Genomic DNA, 19,131 nt, shown 5'->3' with positions numbered 1-19,131 from the left:
TGGGGGGGGGGGGGGTGCAGGGGGGCGGTGAGAAGATGAATGATCTCTCCTGTCTCTGATCACTATCTCATCTATTGTTGTTCACGGGGAAAGAAGGAGGAACTCTGCTCAATCTGCGCCCGCTATGTCCACTACTTCCTGTCACAGTTTGGCCCAGCATGCGCTGATTTGACCAGATGTAATCAGATAACTCAACGGCTCACGGCTGATTTAAAATGTTCTGAAATCACAAGGTGGAAAAGGAACTCGGGCGTTATTTTTCCACTTTTCCATTTCCCCACCAATTCTCAGAGGTGATTGTTGTTCTCCCTCCCTTCATGCAAATGGGTTTTAATTACCTTATATCAGGGATACTCAACTTGCTTTGCCCGGGGGCCACTTTCGTGAAATGATAGAAAGCCAGGGGCCAGTTAATAAACAAACAATATACATTTTTCTGTAGCGGATTGTAGGTTTTTGGGGTGTCAGCCGGAGTTTAGTCTGACAATGTTGTGCACACCGGATAGTTAGTTAGGTTAAGTTAGTTAAGTACATACATAAGTGCCTGGGTAGCGAGCAGACGGCGGTATTTGACAATTTAGCAGGTAAATCATAGATTATTGAAAGATATTCCATATTCCAGACTGAAATGCTATAACAGAAGTGGAGTATTGGCCAGAATGACCTGAACATTTGGACACTTATTCAGCGGGTATCTTGCATGTTGCGTTCAGGTGCACTGTAAAAAAAAAAAAAAAAAAAAAAAATTGCAATTCCATCGCGGGCCACACAGGCCCACGGGCCGCCAGTTGAGTATCACTGCCTTATATCGTTAGGGTGTCTCTGGGTAGTGTAGCGGTAGGTAGGGATCCCTGCCTACCCACACGAGGGTCACAGGTTCGAGTCCCCGTGTTACCTTAGGCTCGGTCGGGCGTCCATACATACATTGGCCATGCCTGTCGGTGGGAAGCCGGTGGGGTATGTGTCCTGGTCACTGCACTACTAGTGCCTCCTCTGGTCAGTTGGGGCACCTGGTCGAGGGGAGCGGAACTGGGGGGGGGGGGGTAGTGTGATCCTCCCACGCGCTACGTCCTGCCGGTGAAACCCCTCGCTGTCAGGTGAAAAAGAAGCGGTTGGTGGCTGCACGTGTCGGAGGAAGCATGTGCTAGTCTACAGCTCTTCGGCAGAGGGGTTGGGGCAACGAGCGGGGGGGGGGGGGCATTGGCAAAGTACATTCAGGGAGCAAATGGGAGAAAAATCTGAAAATTGTATTTTTTATTTTTTGACTGTATATGATCACTCTTCTCTCACTCTTCTCCATCTGCAGAGTGTTGACCTTCAAAAGTTTTCCAACTTCAACTCATTCATACATACATTTTCATATGTACTACTCGCTCTGCAGCTCAGCATCATGTAGCAGCACTCTCTCATCTCGTTATTCTCCTCAACACAGTCTGTTGTATTCAGATGATGCTATAATGTCTTGAGGGTCAAACAGTAGATGTGAATTTCCACTTGTCTTCCTTGACTTGTGTGGCTGCTTGTTGTCTGAAGGTTGCACCTGAATAGCAGCACAGCAGTGTTACTTTAACGTGTGTAGTTTTTCTCTATACCAGAGAGCTTGTTCCAGAGTGCACTTTCAAAAGCATTTGACTCGACAGTCGACAATAGCCGATAATGGCATCTTCAAGGTTTTAGTAACATCAATCTATAACATAAAAAAAGGAGGTTCGCCTAATTGTGAAATCCTGACATTAAATGTTTTAACCTTTAGTCTGATTGCTGCTTTCATCTGTTGGTGCCCACTTAGCCCACAGAAACATGATGTTTCTTGCTATTTTGCGAGATGCCATCTTTGATATTCCCTCCTGCTGTAACCTCCTGCTTTACCCTCCTCCTGCTGTAACCTCCTGCTGTAACCTCCTGTGCTTTCCAAAGCGTCTGGCAGTCAGTCCTCTTGCCTGTGTGTTGTGTTGTGTTGTGTTGTGTTGTGTTGTTGTGGTCTCAGCAGGCCAGGCCTGTGTGTTGTGTTGTGTTGTGTTGTGTTGTGTTGTTGTGGTCTCAGCAGGCCAGGCCTGTGTGTTGTGTTGTGTTGTGTTGTGTTGTTGTGGTCTCAGCAGGCCAGGCCTGTGTGTTGTGTTGTGTTGTGTTGTTGTGGTCTCAGCAGGCCAGGCCTGTGTGTTGTGTTGTGTTGTGTTGTGTTGTTGTGGTCTCAGCAGGCCAGGCCTGTGTGTTGTGTTGTGTTGTGTTGTGTTGTGTTGTGTTGTGTTGTTGTGGTCTCAGCAGGCCAGGCCTGTGTGTTGTGTTGTGTTGTGTTGTTGTGGTCTCAGCAGGCCAGGCCTGTGTGTTGTGTTGTGTTGTGTTGTGTTGTTGTGGTCTCAGCAGGCCAGGCCTGTGTGTTGTGTTGTGTTGTGTTGTTGTGGTCTCAGCAGGCCAGGCCTGTGTGTTGTGTTGTGTTGTGTTGTGTTGTTGTGGTCTCAGCAGGCCAGGCCTGTGTGTTGTGTTGTGTTGTGTTGTGTTGTGTTGTGTTGTGTTGTTGTGGTCTCAGCAGGCCAGGCCTGTGTGTTGTGTTGTGTTGTGTTGTTGTGGTCTCAGCAGGCCAGGCCTGTGTGTTGTGTTGTGTTGTGTTGTGTTGTTGTGGTCTCAGCAGGCCAGGCCTGTGTGTTGTGTTGTGTTGTGTTGTGTTGTGTTGTTGTGGTCTCAGCAGGCCAGGCCTGTGTGTTGTGTTGTGTTGTGTTGTGTTGTGTTGTTGTGGTCTCAGCAGGCCAGGCCTGTGTGTTGTCTTGTGTTGTGTTGTGTTGTTGTGGTCTCAGCAGGCCAGGCCTGTGTGTTGTGTTGTGTTGTGTTGTGTTGTGTTGTGTTGTGTTGTGGTCTCAGCAGGCCAGGCCTGTGTGTTGTGTTGTGTTGTGTTGTTGTGGTCTCAGCAGGCCAGGCCTGTGTGTTGTCTTGTGTTGTGTTGTGTTGTTGTGGTCTCAGCAGGCCAGGCCTGTGTGTTGTGTTGTGTTGTTGTAGTCTCAGCAGGCCAGGCCTGTGTGTTGTCTTGTGTTGTGTTGTTGTGGTCTCAGCAGGCCAGGCCTGTGTGTTGTGTTGTGTTGTGTTGTGTTGTGTTGTTGTGGTCTCAGCAGGCCAGGCCTGTGTGTTGTGTTGTGTTGTGTTGTGTTGTGTTGTGTTGTGTTGTTGTGGTCTCAGCAGGCCAGGCCTGTGTGTTGTGTTGTGTTGTGTTGTGTTGTGTTGTGTTGTTGTGGTCTCAGCAGGCCAGGCCTGTGTGTTGTGTTGTGTTGTGTTGTGTTGTGTTGTTGTGGTCTCAGCAGGCCAGGCCTGTGTGTTGTGTTGTGTTGTGTTGTGTTGTGTTGTGTTGTGGTCTCAGCAGGCCAGGCCTGTGTGTTGTGTTGTGTTGTGTTGTGTTGTTGTGGTCTCAGCAGGCCAGGCCTGTGTGTTGTGTTGTGTTGTGTTGTTGTGGTCTCAGCAGGCCAGGCCTGTGTGTTGTGTTGTGTTGTGTTGTGTTGTGTTGTGTTGTTGTGGTCTCAGCAGGCCAGGCCTGTGTGTTGTGTTGTGTTGTGTTGTTGTGGTCTCAGCAGGCCAGGCCTGTGTGTTGTGTTGTGTTGTGTTGTGTTGTGTTGTGTTGTGTTGTTGTGGTCTCAGCAGGCCAGGCCTGTGTGTTGTGTTGTGTTGTGTTGTTGTGGTCTCAGCAGGCCAGGCCTGTGTGTTGTGTTGTGTTGTGTTGTGTTGTGTTGTGTTGTGTTGTGTTGTGGTCTCAGCAGGCCAGGCCTGTGTGTTGTGTTGTGTTGTGTTGTGTTGTGTTGTGTTGTTGTGGTCTCAGCAGGCCAGGCCTGTGTGTTGTGTTGTGTTGTGTTGTTGTGGTCTCAGCAGGCCAGGCCTGTGTGTTGTGTTGTGTTGTGTTGTGTTGTGTTGTTGTGGTCTCAGCAGGCCAGGCCTGTGTGTTGTGTTGTGTTGTGTTGTGTTGTGTTGTGTTGTGTTGTGTTGTGTTGTGTTGTGTTGTTGTGGTCTCAGCAGGCCAGGCCTGTGGGCACACTGATAACAGAGCCTCCATCAGCATCAGTTAATTATCACATCCAGTGGAGGTGAGAGGTCTCCATGTCCAGCTAATCCTGCCTGCAGCTCTTTCTCTCTCTGGTTGAATCAGCAGCTTCCTCTCTCTCTCTCACACTCTTGTCCTCTGTCAGTTGTGTCTGTCCAGCTATCTGTGTGCAGTGCTGCTGCTGTTAGCACATTTTGCTCCCCCTCACTCACTTCCTGGGATGGGATATTCCCTGTAGCCAGGGGGCAGCTCCTCTCCCTGGAGAGACTGCTGTTCATCTTACTGTACCAGCAACTGAAACCCGCTGATCATGCTCCATGTCAAATACATGCTTAGACTTTTCCCATTTTAGGACAGCAACCAGGGAAACTGAGAGAAAAATGACTTGAATTAATTTATTTTATTTGACAGACTCATAAAAATGTATATGTTTGATATCTCTCTTAGGCCACGCACAACCACACACACACACACACACACACACATATAGCAAAATTATTGAGGATTTTAACACACACTAAATTCAAAAATACTTTGCTTGTATAGCAGTGGACTGTAGGCCGTTTAACAGCTTTCAAATGGAAGCCCTACTAGTCATGATGATGACCTTTTAAAGCTGCACAGAAAGTATGCTGCTGTTAGACTTGGTAGGGCAGCACTGCCTCCTCTGCGTGGCTGTTAGACTTGATAGAGCAGCACTGCCTCCTCTGTGCTGCTGTTAGACTTGGTAGAGCAGCACTGCCTCCTCTGTGCTGCTGTTAGACTTGGTAGGGCAGCACTGCCTCCTCTGCGCGGCTGTGCCCAGCGTGCTGTTGGCAGGTTAGCGGTTTGGCTAAGTGTCCATTTAGCCGCAGGGTAACGAGCTACAGCGGCTTCCCTCCCTACTGTTTTCAGCATCTGCTTGCTTACATATGGACAGGTTTATTACTGTCCCGTCCTGAGCTGCTTTAAAGTGGAACCCTGTCATGGGGGCACGGTGGATCAGTGGTAGAGCTGTCGCCTCACAGCTAGAAGGTCCTGGGTTCGATTCCCACCTGGGATGCTGTGAGCGCTGAAGGAGTGCGTGCCCGTCCGCATGTCCTCGAGTGCCCGCCGCCCGGGTGGTGTCGTCAAAAGGGCCTTTCTGTGTGGAGTTTGCATGTTCTCCCCGTGCCCCCTGGGGGTTTCCTTCATATAGGAACCCCTTCACCAAAACATGCAATATCCTGGTCGCTGAAGTGGTGCCTCCTCTGGTCGTTAGCGGCGCCTGTTCAGAGGGAGGGGAACTGGTTGGAATAGCGTGAACCTCCCACGTGCTATGTCCTACCGGTGAAGCTTCCCCTGTCAGGTGAAAAGACGCGGCTGGCTAACTGCCCATGTCTCGGAGGAAGCATGGAGCCAGTTTCGGCTCTCCCCAGATCGGCAGAGGATGGAGTAGCAACCAGGATAAATACATTAAAATTAGCACTAATGGGGGATAAAAATGGGATAAAAAATCTGGAAAAAGTGGAACCCTGTCTATGGACATGTTTATTGTCCACTGTCCCGTCCTCCTGAGCTGGTTTAAAGTGGTAGCCTGTCGGGGTCTCGGATTTATCTGGGACACCTAAGGGGAGGAATAGGAAACAAAGAGAAGTGAATGTACATACTGTACATGCTACTTCTTTATGCTATACGACTGTATGCCAATGTTATTGAACGCAGCGTGTTAAGACATCATAACATATATAAGACCAGAATAAAACTCAGTGGCTGCAGATTGGACATGGTCGCTTAAATGTGATATTTTGTCAGATTCTTGTGCTCAAAGCAGTTGCTAATCCTATTTAAAGCGTTGGATCGTTTGAGAAGGATCTACGTCTCCATCTGATTAAAAGCAGTTCATTAGAAGGGCATCTTTTTGCCAGCGTTCAGTCAGTGCGAGCGAGCAAAGCCAGCGTAATTTGGGGTGACCCCGTCCCCCACTCGTGACCCTGTCATGTTTCCTCCAGGCCTCCAGAGGCAGCGAGCGGACAGGATGACAGAGAGCTGTGAGTGGGGAAAATTGGATCCTTTCCTCCTTTTTTAATCTGCCCAGTTGAGCCAAAGAGCATGGAAGGAAAGAGACGAAACTCCGGCCATTTTTGGAAACAGAATGCGCCTCGCAGTGGTCAGCTGCGGTAGCGCGGGCCCCTATAATCAGCCTCTCTAAACAGTAACTCAACGGGAGAACACTCTAAATTTCGTGGATTCACATCTTTTCTGGGCGTACTGTAAATCTTGATTGAAGTGGTGTAGTGCAGGGATGTAAAACAACAACCATATTGTGGAAACTAAGCAAAATTTTTCTTTTTTTTCTTTTAGTTTTTTCAAGATAAATAGTAAATGCAAAGGACCCGAGGTTAAAACCACGGCAACGCACTTCTGACGGAGTGGACGACAGCCGCATTAGCTATTTATCTTGAAAAAACTAAACAAAGAAAACGAAAAATTTTGCTTAGTTTCCACAATATGGTTGTTGTTTTACATCCCTGCACTACACCACTTCAATCAAGATTTGCAGTACGCCCGGAAAAGATGTGAATCCCCAAAGTTTAGAGTGTTCTCCCGTTGAGTTACTGTTTAGAGAGGCTGATTATTGGGGCCCGTGCTACCGCAGCTGACCACTGCGAGCCTGTGCGAGGTTCTTTTGGCGCTGTCACGCTTCCAAAAATAAAAAATGGCGGAGGCTGCTGGGCGCTGATGTTGCAATGGGGCAATATGGAGCTTTCAGTTCTTTCCATAAAAGTTCTTTGGTTGAGCGGCTGCCATTAACAGGAGAGCCAGTGTGAGCTGCTGCAGAGACCAGTCTTCTTGGCCTCTCTACCCCTCATTTCAGCAGCGCCTGTGGGGAACCAGGAGAATCCCCACGTCAGCACCTTGTGGTCCCCAGGTGTCACTCTCATGACATTAGCTCGAGGACACTTGAGCCGCACACTGTAACTCCTGACAACATGCTGTCACAGACAGACAGGCGAAATGGGTGTTGTACTCTATAAACAACAATGGTAGATTCATTTTGTGCACCTCTCCACACTGCCCCCTGTCTTCTGGTTTATCACTGTGACCTTTGGCCCATAGTAAATATTCTCCTTTCAGCGCGGGGACTTTGTTTTTGCTGCTGAGACGTGCGAACATTGACGGTTCTCAGGCCTCTGGTCTCGTAAGGGAGAGTTTATATGTTCACACTAGTGTGGTGTTGTGGACCGACTGCAGCGCTGACAACACTCTTCTGTCTAAATAATTCTGCCCTCACCTCACAAGGTGAGGGCAGAATTATTTTGTGTTTCTACTTGAAAAAAAAAAAAATCTTCTTCACCTCATTTCAAGTCAAGTAATGTCAAGCTCAATAACCAACAAAGCTGTTGCTTTTCAATATCTCTGTCACACATTGTCATTAGAAGCCACTTCAGCCATGCTCTCCACCAGTCCTCGAGAGGAACCACGTGGAGGTCTTTTGATTAGAAGATGACACCTTTGATGTGTTTTCCTCTTAACAGAGCAAGTTAGGTTTAGCACCTTCTCCTCTTCTAAAAGCTCTATAGAGAAAAGCTCTTAGAGCTGTGCTCTCTGTTAGGCATCCAACATCAGTGTGAAGCCCCTGATGCATTCCCTGCTGCTGACAGATGGACTGGACAAAGGAGCTGGAGAGATGGATAAGATGAGGGCGAGTCTGCAGAGGGAGAGAGAACAAGAATCAGACACAATGGAAGTGTTGTGTGTGTGTGTGTGTGTGTGTGTGTGTGTGTGTGTGTGTGTCTGTGTGTGTCTGTGTGTGTGTGTGTGTGTGTGAGAGAGATGGAGAAGCAGAGATGGCTGTTTCCATCAGTCCCACTTAGGAGTTTCTGACAATGAGGATAGAAGGACTAACAGTGGAGAGATGGACTGACCAGGGCGACAGCAGCAAAAGTCTTCCTGTTCCGTCTTTACCTGAGCGCAAGATTTACATTCATTCCTGCTCCGTTCTTCATGATCTTGTCTTCTTGGCTTTGTGTTCACCAGGGCTCCCACGGGTCCTTGACATCCTCGAAGGTTTGTGAATTTGAGAAGAAAAGTCAAGGCCTTAAAAGTTGTTGAAAATAGACATAAATAAATAGACATTGGTCATCGAAAGTGCTTGAATTGATAGATTTTGTGCAAGAATGGAAATGTAGGTTCTTTCAATGTTTGTTTTTTTTACATTATTGTCCATCATCAACCAAAGTTGGCAACCGTCTCCCAGATGCAAACGTGCAGCCTTGGAGAAATGATTTCAGTGAGTGTATCAATCCTTTTTGGGTCTGAGTTTTCAATATAAAACCTGGTGAAATGATTTCTGTGAGAGTATTAGTACGTTTTGAACATTTTCAGCACATTATAACAAAACCTGATAATATTGATAGCCGTGATAATTTTGGTCACGATAATCGTGATGTGAAATCTTCATACCCTTACATCTCTACAGCAAATTGGGAATTGTATTGGAGTTCATTTTTAGCACGAGGGAATAAGATTATCACTCACTGATGCTAAAAATCAACTCCGTTGCCCGTCCCAGTTTGCAGTGGCTGTAAATGCGTATCGAGTGCATTTACTATTTTCAGCATGTAGACTAGAGGATGTCCATGTCCAGCGGGTCCAGCTCAGAGGCCATAGAGAGGCTGTGTTGTTGAAAATGTGTCTGCTTTAGTTAGAGAGTGCTCTGCTCTGTCTCAAGACCGGCTCGATAAGCAGACCAGTCAATATGGCTGCTCTCAGACGCCGCGTCGATGGGGGGAGGAGGCTTTAGAATAGGGGGTCTTTGTGTAGAGCAGAGCAGCAGACCCCCTTCTGTTTCTCTAGGGCCATTAAAACATACACGCCTTTGTCAGATTATCCATACAAGCTACCCTTGAAATAGACCCTGTTCACGGGGGCCACTTTGTGTCAAAAAGGCAGGGTAAACACAGGTGCAAGCAAAACGCTAATTGGCGTTTCCAAATTACAATCATGGAAGTTGGAAACGCTCGTTACTGGTTTGCTTGCACCTGTGTTTATCCTGCCTTTTTGACACAAAATGGCCCCCGTGAAAAGGGTCCATTGCACACAATTCCGACACCCCCCCAACACACATGCACACACACACACACACACACACACACACACACACACACACACACACACACACACACACACACACACACACACACACCCACACACACCACCCAATAAAAGATCATAAGAGTGATTGTGACTGAAATAGAAATGGATCCTGGGCACAGGATGTGTGTTACAGAAGTGAGTCATCCATTGACTGCTAGACACAGTCCAAGCAAACCTTCAAGCAAAATATCCTGAAAATGTGCAGCCTACATTCTGATACTCCTCTGTGAAACACACACACACGCACACACGCACACACACACACACACACACACACACACACACACACACACACACACACACACACACACACACACACACACACACACACACACCACCTTGGCGGAGGAGAACATCTGTAACGTCTCTGAAGGCACATTTTGAACACAGGCTCAAGTTAAGGAATGCAGCACTTGTTCAACATCTCCACTCCATCTCTTTCATCCCCCGAGCAAGAGAGAGAGAGAGGTAGAGAGAGATGAGAGAGAGAGAGAGGGAGAGAGATAGAGAGAGGGAGAGATATGAGAGAGAGAGAGAGAGAGAGCGCTAGAGAGAGATGAGAGAGAAGGGTCTTTCACACCGGCCATGAAAGCCGAAAAATGCGCGGAAATTAGGATTCGCGGCTCCGATGTGAAAGGCATGAACGCGCGTTGGTGGGTAATTCTTGTACGCCTTTTGTCCCGGCACCAAAGGTTGTCACATCGCCGTATTGGCGGACAACCCGCCTCCACTTGAAAGGTCGTCGCAGCGAGCCGGAAAAGGTGCGAATGGTCAGCTCATTCATAAAAAAATTACAGGGGAAATCACCTCATGTATCAAGAAAGTGACGAGTGAAAGTAAAAAAAGTAGACTGATAGACAGACCTATCTCCACACACCACACTGTGCGAGGCAGCGCTTCATACGAATCGCTCATAAGATCGTGGTGTTTTTGCAATGTCAGCGTAGGTAATTATTATGTATATTAACTTTATTACAACTTTGGCATGACAATATCTGCTGCTTTACCTTAACACAGTGTGAGTGTTACAGTTACAACAGCCAACTAGTCCGCTGCTCTCGCTTCAGGCAGCCTCGCACTGTCCCCCTGTCTAGTGCAGGCTGCGGCTGAACAGAAAGCACTGAGGTGAGGTGTCAAGATTTCATCTCTGAGCTCTCTGATAGGCTATTGCTTGATGTGTAACCAATCAGATAGCGCTGTGGGCGGGACATTGCTCCAGACACAGAACTACTGTAGGAGGGGATTCTTCCAGGTGCAGCAGCCGCAAATTAGCGCATTTTTTTTATTAAGTTATGATATCGGCAAACAGCCAATGAAAATGCCGATACAGATCTCCTCAGCGGACTAGGAGAAGGAGGAAAGTCTGTTGTTGAATTGAATTCGTTCATCATACAGTAGCCTAGGCTACACTAACCTATGAAAATATTAATTTGGGCTAGGAGGAGCTGGAAATCCCTCTGCTCGCCTTTCAATGCGGGAGCGGGGGATTTCACCTGAAAGTACAGAGCAGCACGGTAATGTGGCCGTGCTGCTTGGCTCGTGTGAAAGCAATTTCTGTGGCGAGGCGGCTGGCTTTACGGGACTCCTAAACGGCTATTTTTCCGCGATCTGTGTATGAAAGAGCCTAGAGAGAGATGAGATGAGAGAGAGAGGGGGAGAGAGAGAGAGAGAGAGAGAGGGAGAGAGAGAGAGAGAGAGAGAGAGAGGGAGAGAGAGAGCGAGGGGGGCATATGAGGCCAGCGCCGTGAGCTGGGCTCCCAAACCTTTTATGACTGCTGAGCAAAGTGGATTTGGGACCGAGGTAACAGCCCATACTTATCAAGCAGACAAGCTCATCTTCTCGCCCCCTGCTCTCCTGCTCGCTCTCCTGCTCGCTCTCCTGCTCGCTGCTCCTGCTCAGCAGCTCGTTGCTCTCCTGCTCTCCTGCTCTCTGCTCTCCTGCTGTGCTGGTACCTATTTCTCAAAGACAAACGGGGGGGCTCCCACAGAACACCACCAGCAGGCCTGAATAGATGAGACTTTCCTCACAGTAATGTGCTTTCTGACACCTCCTTCCTCCACCTCCACACACACACACACACACACACACACACACACACACACACACACACACACACACACACACACACACACACACAGACCTTCCTCCTGTAACTCTGAAAGCCAGCAGCACTATTTCAGCACCAATCAAGTCTAGCCATTAAGATGTGCCACTCATTTGTTTGCGACGACATGAAAAACAAGTGTGAATATATTGAAGACCACCAGGGCGCAGTGGTGTGGCCTTATGGCACTTTAGGCATGTTTCTTCAGGGGATCTCAACAACATGGCTAATCCTTTTCAACATGGAACATGGTCCTAACCCTACCTTAACTCTAACCCTACTTCAGTGTATGAATTTAGCCAGGGGCAAAAATGCCCCCAAGAAATCTCAGAATGCCCCTAAAAACCATGATCCAGGCGCAGAAATTGCCCCCAAGATTTCTATAATTTTCTTTTCATTAAATTCATTTAATTTTAATCTCTAACACACACTCAACACCGGCTGGTTGCCAGAAGAAGACGACGAAGAAAACACACTCACACAAACTGTTGTCCACACTGCTACGCTTTAGCAACTTTATGCAGTAATTCATTTTTTTAAGTGCCCCAATTTTTTGACCGTGGGGGGAGAATTTGCCCCCAAAATATATATATTTTTTACTTTCCCTACTTGACTGACTTGACCCTGACTTTGGCATCTTCTGGGAAATAAACATTTGAATTTTGGTCCTTTTTTTACTTTGTGTTAGCGAGTAAACAGTGCTAAGCAGTCATCTGGAGCCATGCATATTGATGAGCGCATTAAAAGACTAAAAAGTTTGTTTCTAAATAAGAGGCAGAATCCTTCGTTCTGTCGTGCGTTTTAGTTGGGCTAATCTCTTTCTTTTGATTCTGCTGTGTTTTAGCAACATGTTGTTGTCTGATGGGAAATGCAGTGTTGAGTTTTGTGTCAATGAGAAGTTCAGTAGAAAGCAGGTATTCATTAGGGATCCTGTAACGCACAACTGAATTCACCTTGTTAGCCGAACAGTAAAAAATAAACTAAGTCTCTTTGCTTGTTGTTCTTTTGTTGAAAAAGTATCTACAGTATTGATAAAATATTAATTACGGTAGTCAAACTAAAGTGTATTTTGGGGCTCATCTTCGCTTGTCTTATTCATAGGCTGCCAGAATTGGGTTGGAAGGAATTGGTTCTTTCATGTTTAGTCTGATGTATTTGGGCTCGTTAACCTTTTAATGATCACCCAAAAAAAAACATTTTTGCATTTTTGGATAGAACAAAAAATTGCCTGAATTGATATTTGGGCTTTGTTGTTTTTCCAATGTGGCCCACAGAGTGTGTAAACACAGTGGGAAGTAAAAAATTTGCCCATTATCACACCTCATTTTCTCTAAATAGAACAGACCAGTTTCACAGCTGAACTCAGCCCTCCATCCTCAACTATTATTTTTAATGATCTATTGTTGATTGAAATGTGATTAATCCACGATAAGGTTTTGCATCTAAATGACAGGTGGCTGGAGGTGGTGAAACAGAATGAGCACAGGTCAACACAGATCGCCCAGCTCCACCCCTAATCCCCACTCCACCCACCCTACCAACACCTTCCCCCAGGCCTCCACCCGTCCTCTCCTCTCTCTGCCTCACCCCGCTCTGCTGACAGGGTGGATGTTGTGTCTGCAATCGAAAGCAGATGGTCGGCCATTTTGGGGCGTAAGGAAAAGCCGAGGCTAAGCCCTCCCCTACTGCTCCTCACCACGGGGAGAAAAGCTGCTAAAGGCGACTCTTTTGGCTCCGGCCGGATGCTGCAGGACCTCCGAGCCCTCAGCCAGCCTCCTCCTCAGATGGAGAGCAGCTGAAGACGGTCTTTTGGCTCGGAAAGTGGCAGATTCGGGGGCCTGGAAAGCCCCGCCCGCCACCCCAGCCCCGCCCCCTCACCCCCCAACACACACACACACACACACACACACACACACACACACACACACAAAGACACAGACACACACACATACTGTTCCAGCAGCGTAAAACAGAGATGATTAAGCATGCCATGCTGCCTCTGGCCTGCAGGAGTGCCGACTTCCCCCCGCGCCGCTCCTCCACGCTGCTCTCTCTCTCCATCTGTCATGTTACACTTCCAGTGAAATACACTCGCTGGCAAAGACGATGGGATTTCAAGCAAGACGGTTCAACTTCAACTCACTTCCTGTCATTTTGTCACACGTGTTTAGCCCATGGCTTTCCACGGACACGCCCACTTAGGAGGTTTTCGGCCGGTCCGAGTCTATTGGAGTCAATGGGAAAAGTCATCGTGATCTCAGATTATGACAGATTATTTCGCCCCCATATTCATTAAAGTAAATATTCGGCCCGTTCCCCGAAGCCACATATCTTCTGAATATTCTGACACTAAAATGGCATTTTTCAGACAGACCGATCAGGAGAAAATTAAACTTGTCTCTATCTCAGCAACACACTCGCGCGAGATTTTGGCAACAGGAACTCATGTTAGCAGGGAGTGATTAGCTGAAGCTAAAGCTGGAGTTCGTTGATGTAGGAGCTAAATCTGTGCCTAGAAAAAATATTTTTTAAATGGAATATCTTAGTTTCAACTGTATTGAGCTAACAAGGGGCAGCTTTATGTTTATATGTGTGGTTTGTGTGGAGTTTGGGAACTCACGATCTCTATTTCAAATTAGCTTGCTAGGTCAGCACTAACCCTGCGTCACCAGGCAACAGTCCTCTCACAACACTTCAGGGGAGAGGTCAGGTGACCACGTGACCATTTGGGAGAGTTGCAGCGACCATTTGTTAGAATTGGTGGAGCCTGAGGTGAATCATCTAATAGAAGATCTATGATATATACACACTTAGATATATATATATATATATATATATATATATATATATATATATATATATATATATATATATATACATACACACACACACACACACACACACACACACACTTGGCTGCCACTGGATTGGTAGATTACTTAAAATGAGCCGTTTGTCTGGGTTGAATTTGTAGCCACTCTTGCTGCTAAGTGTTGTGATTGGGAATGTGCTGCTGTGTCATATTAGCAGAAACATAGAACAGCATCACTGCTGCTCATTCACTTGATTCTCACATCGTCCTTCTGCCCCGAGGCCGTCTTCAACACCAAACATGTCTTGGCACTTTGAATTAGTGAGGAGAAATGCACGCAAGAAAGCAATACTAATAAGTTGCTGTCTTTTTGCGTCAACAGACACAAGAGACACCCTGTCTCTAGCCTGCGTGGCAAGTGGCAAATATGTATCCAATTCATTGATTGGATACATATTTGATTATTAGATATTGGACATATTGGATACATACTCTGCAGCCTCTTGTTGTGTCATGTGACTGTGTGTGCAGCCTCTTGTTGTGTCATGTGACTGTGTGTGCAGCCTCTTGTTGTGTCATGTGACTGTGTGTGCAGCCTCTTGTTGTGTCATGTGACTGTGTGTGCAGCCTCTTGTTGTGCCATGTGACTGTGTGTGCAGCCTCTTGTTGTGCCATGTGACTGTGTGTGCAGCCTCTTGTTGTGTCATGTGACTGTGTGCAGCCTCTTGTTGTGACTGTGTGCAGCCTCTTGTTGTGTCATGTGACTGTGTGCAGCCTCTTGTTGTGTCATGTGACTGTGTGTGCAGCCTCTTGTTGTGTCATGTGACTGTGTGTGCAGCCTCTTGTTGTGTCATGTGACTGTGTGTGCAGCCTCTTGTTGTGTCATGTGACTGTGTGTGCAGCCTCTTGTTGTGTCATGTGACTGTGTGTGCAGCCTCTTGTTGTGTCATGTGACTGTGTGCAGCCTCTTGTTGTGTCATGTGACTGTGTGTGCAGCCAGCCTCTTGTTGTGTCATGTGACTGTGTGCAGCCTCTTGTTGTGTCATGTGACTGTGTGTGCAGCCTCTTGTTGTGTCATGTGACTGTGTGTGCAGCCTCTTGTTGTGTCATGTGACTGTGTGTGCAGCCTCTTGTTGTGTCATGTGACTGTGTGCAGCCTCTTGTTGTGTCATGTGACTGTGTGTGCAGCCTCTTGTTGTGTCATGTGACTGTGTGTGCAGCCTCTTGTTGTGTCATGTGACTGTGTGCAGCCTCTTGTTGTGTCATGTGACTGTGTGTGCAGCCTCTTGTTGTGTCATGTGACTGTGTGCAGCCTCTTGTTGTGTCATGTGACTGTGTGCAGCCTCTTGTTGTGTCATGTGACTGTGTGCAGCCTCTTGTTGTGTCATGTGACTGTGTGTGCAGCCTCTTGTTGTGTCATGTGACTGTGTGCAGCCTCTTGTTGTGTCATGTGACTGTGTGCAGCCTCTTGTTGTGTCATGTGACTGTGTGCAGCCTCTTGTTGTGTCATGTGACTCTGTGCAGCCTCTTGTTGTGTCATGTGACTGTGTGCAGCCTCTTGTTGTGTCATGTGACTGTGCAGCCTCTTGTTGTGTCATGTGACTGTGTGCAGCCTCTTGTTGTGTCATGTGACTGTGTGTGCAGCCTCTTGTTGTGCCATGTGACTGTGTGTGCAGCCTCTTGTTGTGCCATGTGACTGTGTGTGCAGCCTCTTGTTGTGTCATGTGACTGTGTGCAGCCTCTTGTTGTGCCATGTGACTGTGTGCAGCCTCTTGTTGTGTCATGTGACTGTGTGCAGCCTCTTGTTGTGTCATGTGACTGTGTGTGCAGCCTCTTGTTGTGTCATGTGACTGTGTGCAGCCTCTTGTTGTGTCATGTGACTGTGTGTGCAGCCTCTTGTTGTGTCATGTGACTGTGTGTGCAGCCTCTTGTTGTGTCATGTGACTGTGTGCAGCCTCTTGTTGTGTCATGTGACTGTGTGTGCAGCCTCTTGTTGTGTCATGTGACTGTGTGTGCAGCCTCTTGTTGTGTCATGTGACTGTGTGTGCAGCCTCTTGTTGTGTCATGTGACTGTGTGCAGCCTCTTGTTGTGTCATGTGACTGTGTGTGCAGCCAGCCTCTTGTTGTGTCATGTGACTGTGTGCAGCCTCTTGTTGTGTCATGTGACTGTGTGTGCAGCCTCTTGTTGTGTCATGTGACTGTGTGTGCAGCCTCTTGTTGTGTCATGTGACTGTGTGTGCAGCCTCTTGTTGTGTCATGTGACTGTGTGTGCAGCCTCTTGTTGTGTCATGTGACTGTGTGTGCAGCCTCTTGTTGTGTCATGTGACTGTGTGCAGCCTCTTGTTGTGTCATGTGACTGTGTGTGCAGCCAGCCTCTTGTTGTGTCATGTGACTGTGTGCAGCCTCTTGTTGTGTCATGTGACTGTGTGTGCAGCCTCTTGTTGTGTCATGTGACTGTGTGTGCAGCCTCTTGTTGTGTCATGTGACTGTGTGCAGCCTCTTGTTGTGTCATGTGACTGTGTGTAGCCTCTTGTTGTGTCATGTGACTGTGTGCAGCCTCTTGTTGTGTCATGTGACTGTGTGTGCAGCCTCTTGTTGTGTCATGTGACTGTGTGCAGCCTCTTGTTGTGTCATGTGACTGTGTGTGCAGCCTCTTGTTGTGTCATGTGACTGTGTGTGCAGCCTCTTGTTGTGTCATGTGACTGTGTGTAGCCTCTTGTTGTGTCATGTGACTGTGTGCAGCCTCTTGTTGTGTCATGTGACTGTGTGTGCAGCCTCTTGTTGTGTCATGTGACTGTGTGCAGCCTCTTGTTGTGTCATGTGACTGTGTGTGCAGCCTCTTGTTGTGTCATGTGACTGTGTGCAGCCTCTTGTTGTGTCATGTGACTGTGCCTCCACGTTGACTCACTGCACTGAGGACAAGCAGCCAAATTGCCACAGTAATGGATCCTGCACATTACATTGCTTCTGTGTGTGGATCTCACACCAGGGACCTGGCACCGCAGGGTAGAGAAATTACCTCCTGCTAGTCTCTCTCTCCCTCCTCTCTCTTACCGTAGACTTTAGTCTCTCTCTCCCTCCTCTCTCTTACCGTAGACATTAGTCTCTCTCTCCCTCCTCTCTCTCTTACTGTCCCTCTTCCTTCTCTCTTCCTCTCTGGAGACCTGCCATTTCCTCGCAAGAGAGCGCCATATTTTATACGGCGTTTAACATCCAGGCACTTATTTTTTACCCCGTTCTTTGCATTATTAAAATACCTTTAGCCCGCTTAATTATTGCTCTAGCTCTCCTCCCCATCCCGCCCGACACAACTGATAATTGGTGTTATTTATCTAAACAATAAACCACCATGTGACTCTTAGGGTGGGAAACGTTTGAATAATGGATGAGGACAAATGCAAAGCGATTGTTCTGACGCTGACTTTCGGGCACACTATCCGTGTCGGTGCGATTTGACCGTTTTTTTTGCTTGAGAGAAAGGAAATGGAGAGAAGCAACCGCGTTCCAAAGTGTTAACTCCTTCCTGCTCGCTGTCCCTGTAATAAAGCAGGATGTGATCTTCTCTTTGCCAGGGAGGCTAGACGGAGTTAAATTGGTCCCTTTCTCCCATCCAATTCCAGCAGGGCTTGTGGTTGGTTAATGAGAAGGCTGGTGGTGGAGTCCTGCTGGGGACGGGCTGAACACAGAGGCTGGAGAGGCAGACACGAACAGAAAGATGTTCTCCTTTTGGAACATTTCATTCAGTGTTGTGTTCTTGTTGTTTTGGCCAATCAGTGCATTTTCCGTTGGCGTATTTTAAGTTTTAAAATGTGCTGTTGGAAGTCGCAACCATAGTGGGAGATGTGATTTTGCAGCTGCTTGTCATCATGATGTGGTTGAATGAGAGAGAAAAAAAGCAACTAGTCGCATGTCATCCTAGGCTGCATCCTCTGTCTGTGTTGATAGCCCAGATACAGATGCTGAGTAGTGAGTACATTCCTACTGTACCATGTGACATATAACTACCATGTAACATATAACTACCATGTAACATATAACTACCATGTAACATATAACTACCATGTAACATATAACTACCATGTAACATATAACTACCATGTAACATAACTACCATGTAACATATAGGGGTGGGAATCACCAGATGCCCACGATACAATACTAAAATGATACTTGAGTCACGATACGATGATATTGCGATATATTGAATATTGCGATATTTCGATATATTGTCTAACTCCTTTTCCTACCTTTTCCTTGACCTCACCGGAAGTAAAACATGCAGTGTTTTTTAGTTTAGTTTTCTTTTTGCCCCACACGTAGGCTACATTATTAAGCTTCTCTGGACTCAATACGCCACTGCTTCGGGCAGATGCCCGGTGGCCTGGCATGGCATGGCCTGCAAAAAAAAAATATATATATACACAAACTGTCCATTTTGCTGCAACTCTGCAGTGCTGCTTAATCCAGAACCTTACTTCCTGGAACTCTTGAGAGTAAAAAACTGCTCCATTGGAGTGAATGGAGATGTCGCGACTCTTCTATAATACACAGCTCTACATTGAGCTAACTCGTCCTCACTGTCTCTACACTGAGCTAACTCGTGCGCTCTGCTCTGTCTCCCCCTGCAGGTACGACGGCGCAGCCCTTCAGCCCCTTCTGGTTCACGGTGGAGCCCCAGGACACGCTGGCCGTGCGCGGCCTCCCCGCTCTGCTCAACTGCTCTGCGCACAGCGACGCAGCACTGCCCGCGCGCATCGAGTGGAAGAAGGACGGCACCTTCATGAGCCTGGTGTCAGACGAGCGGCGGCGCGTGCTGCCCGACGGCTCGCTGCTCATCACCCAGGTGGTCCACTCCAAGCACAACAAGCCCGACGAGGGCACCTACCAGTGCGTGGCCACCATCGACAACCTGGGCTCCATCTCCAGCCGCACGGCGCGCCTCTCTGTAGCAGGTAAGGACTTTTTGTTCACCTTTGACCCGTGCACCTTCAACTCTGTCCTTAAAATGTTCTCACCACGAGATGAAATATGAATCCGTAGTTACGTGAAACGTCATTTTCGGAGTAAATCCCCACACC

The 19,131-nt window shown here is 47.5% G+C and overlaps 1 protein-coding gene across 1 annotated transcript in view; it reads left to right on the top strand.

The window, feature by feature from the left end:
• neo1a (neogenin 1a) overlaps nucleotides 1-19,131 on the top strand; it is a 244,849-nt gene that overhangs the window by 67,920 nt on the left and 157,798 nt on the right. Inside the window, exon 2 of the mRNA XM_083652556.1 lies at nucleotides 18,682-19,005. Coding sequence (XP_083508682.1) covers nucleotides 18,682-19,005 — 324 coding nt within the window. The remainder of the gene's footprint in view (nucleotides 1-18,681; nucleotides 19,006-19,131) is intronic.

Source organism: Poromitra crassiceps, assembly GCF_964638095.1.
Source record: "Poromitra crassiceps genome assembly, chromosome: 16".
Taxonomy (NCBI): Eukaryota; Metazoa; Chordata; class Actinopteri; order Beryciformes; family Melamphaidae; genus Poromitra; species Poromitra crassiceps.
This window is presented reverse-complemented; position numbering and strand designations above follow the sequence as displayed.